This window comes from Danio rerio, chromosome 8, assembly GCF_049306965.1.
Source record: "Danio rerio strain Tuebingen ecotype United States chromosome 8, GRCz12tu, whole genome shotgun sequence".
In the NCBI taxonomy this organism is placed as follows: domain Eukaryota; kingdom Metazoa; phylum Chordata; class Actinopteri; order Cypriniformes; family Danionidae; genus Danio; species Danio rerio.
This window is the reverse complement of record NC_133183.1, coordinates 40,235,820-40,237,877: the sequence shown is the minus strand read 5'-3', so window position 1 is coordinate 40,237,877 and position 2,058 is coordinate 40,235,820. Positions and strand designations below refer to the sequence as shown.

Genomic DNA, 2,058 nt, shown 5'->3' with positions numbered 1-2,058 from the left:
TGAACGGACAGTTGAATCAATCACTGAATCATCGACTCACCCGAGTCTTCTTTGCGATGGCCTGAATCGTTCGTGTTATGTAGGGAAACGCTGCTGTGTATTATTCAGAGATAACCAGCTCTTCTACTACTTATTTTATTATAATTATCGCAATGATTTTACTACTACTACTATTAATAATAATAATAATAATAATAATAATAATAACAATAATAAATAATAATATTGCCGGATGTTCGTTCGCGTTACGTCACTTGATCATCAGCATCCATGACAACGGTTATGTGGGTGTTGTTTGAATCTCGCTGTGTCGATTGGCATCTGATCTCTGCGTCCTTCGTGACAATTTTTCCAGATTATCGATATTATTGATCGTTGGATACGTCGATTGATCGCCTGCTGTTCCCATCACTCAGGTTTGACCCTCTTTATTACGCTGTGCTTTGTGTTTGTGTTCAGTATGTCTTGTGTTCACTACAGGTTCCAGAGTCGACTTACCTACGACTCGCTCCAGTTTGAAGGCCTCAACATCAGCGCGGGGGAGCTGAAGCGGCAGATCATGAGGAGCAAGAGGCTGAAGTTCTGCCAGCTGAAGATCAGCAACGCCCAGACTGATGAAGGTGAGTTGAGGAAAAGACACTTCAACTGTTCTACGCTAACATTAGATGCGTTATATCAGACACTTCTGGAAGCTGTAAGGTGGTGCTGATGCTGACATGTAGTGATGTTTTGACTGTTTTAAAAGGCTAATGGCTCTCAAAGTATACCGTGCTCCATAATTATGTGCTGATTCTGATTTTATTTTGCTGTCAGAATACACAGATGATGCTCTCATCCCTAAAAACACGTCGGTCATCATCAGACGGATCCCTGCGGCGGGACTGAAGTCCTCAAACAGAAGATTTGTTGGGTAAGTGCTGTGAAATGAGCACACGCGTCCTCTGTTAGATGTTATATGAAGACTCCTGGTCTGTCCCTGGTGTTTTAGTCACACAAGCTCCTTTGTTTTGCAGACATCAAGCTGGACGCTGGCGTGAACCTTCACCTAGAGCTGATCCTTCACTCCTCTCACTGGAGCAGTTGTTGAAGGTATTGAACAAATGAATAGCACAATAGCAAAACGCAATGTAAAGCACACAATATACGCACACGCACTCAGCTTCTTAGGGAGATTTGAGATTGTTTGAAGGGTTGAGGGTGAAAAAGATTCAAATGTGCAAATGCCTGTGAAACAGACTGAGAATCTGGCTGAGGCAAAGGCGTCAGAGGAGGACAAGCTGAAAGCGGTGATGTACCAGTCCAGCCTGTGCTACTACTCCAGCAGGTGAGCGTTCAGACACTGACAGGTTTGCTTTATGAGAAATGTCTGAGCTGATTCTCATGGTTCTGATATTCACTAGTGAGGCCATGAGGCTGCTTGGGATCCCGGGACACCACATTAGGCACTGCCCCACTAATGTGTAAACTGGGTTTTCCAAGCTCACGGTTGCTGTGAACTTGAGCTCTTGTCCTCATCAGTCAGATTGTTTGCTCAGAGTTTGACTGTCACTCCTCAATTCACAGGGCAGCCGCTCCGCTCCGCACAAGCGCATTCGGGAGAGCACAGGGATTCCCCGCAGCTTCCTGTTGGAGGTGGACGACCCAGACCGAAAGGGAGTCATGATAGACGGCAGCGGCCGATACGTCATTCCCATCATAGACGCGTGAGTAAACTGTACTTGGCATAGCCGCATGTTCTAGTGTTTGTCCAAATCTCACATGATGTCTGCTTGTGTGTGTTTGCGCTCGATCTGTTCAGTGAGGCCTATGCTGCTGAGAAGAGAAAGAGGCCGTCCTTCTCCTGCCAGACCGAGCCTTTGCCCTCCTCGTCCTCAGCAGGTGCGGCATCTTCGGTCCGGGACGCCGGAGGGAAACGGTCCCGCTCCCCATCTTCACCAGAGACGCGCGGCGACCAGAAGAGACCACGTCGCTGAGAGACCTTCATCCAAGAGACCTGGAGCCGACGTGTAAATATTGTACATAGTTTATTAATAAAAGATAATAAAGATTATAGCCGCA

General features: G+C 46.7%; 1 protein-coding gene across 1 annotated transcript; it reads left to right on the top strand.

The window, feature by feature from the left end:
* The first annotated feature begins 208 nt into the window (after positions 1-208).
* On the top strand, positions 209-2,058 carry LOC141375872 (E3 ubiquitin-protein ligase RBBP6-like). Its single transcript, XM_073910876.1, has 6 exons — positions 209-620; positions 814-910; positions 1,014-1,089; positions 1,236-1,324; positions 1,564-1,703; positions 1,799-2,058. Exons 1-5 carry the CDS (start codon positions 461-463, stop codon positions 1,661-1,663), a joined length of 522 nt encoding a protein of 173 aa, XP_073766977.1. The 5' UTR covers positions 209-460; the 3' UTR covers positions 1,664-1,703; positions 1,799-2,058.

Excerpts from the sequence above, each read along its gene's own strand:
- LOC141375872 (XM_073910876.1), top strand. The coding sequence starts at position 461 with ATGTCTTGTGTTCACTACAGGTTCCAGAGTCGACTTACCTACGACTCG. Across the intron at positions 621-813 it reads CAACGCCCAGACTGATGAAG|AATACACAGATGATGCTCTC; the intron begins GTGAGTTGAGGA and ends TTTTGCTGTCAG. Across the intron at positions 1,090-1,235 it reads CACTGGAGCAGTTGTTGAAG|ACTGAGAATCTGGCTGAGGC; the intron begins GTATTGAACAAA and ends CCTGTGAAACAG.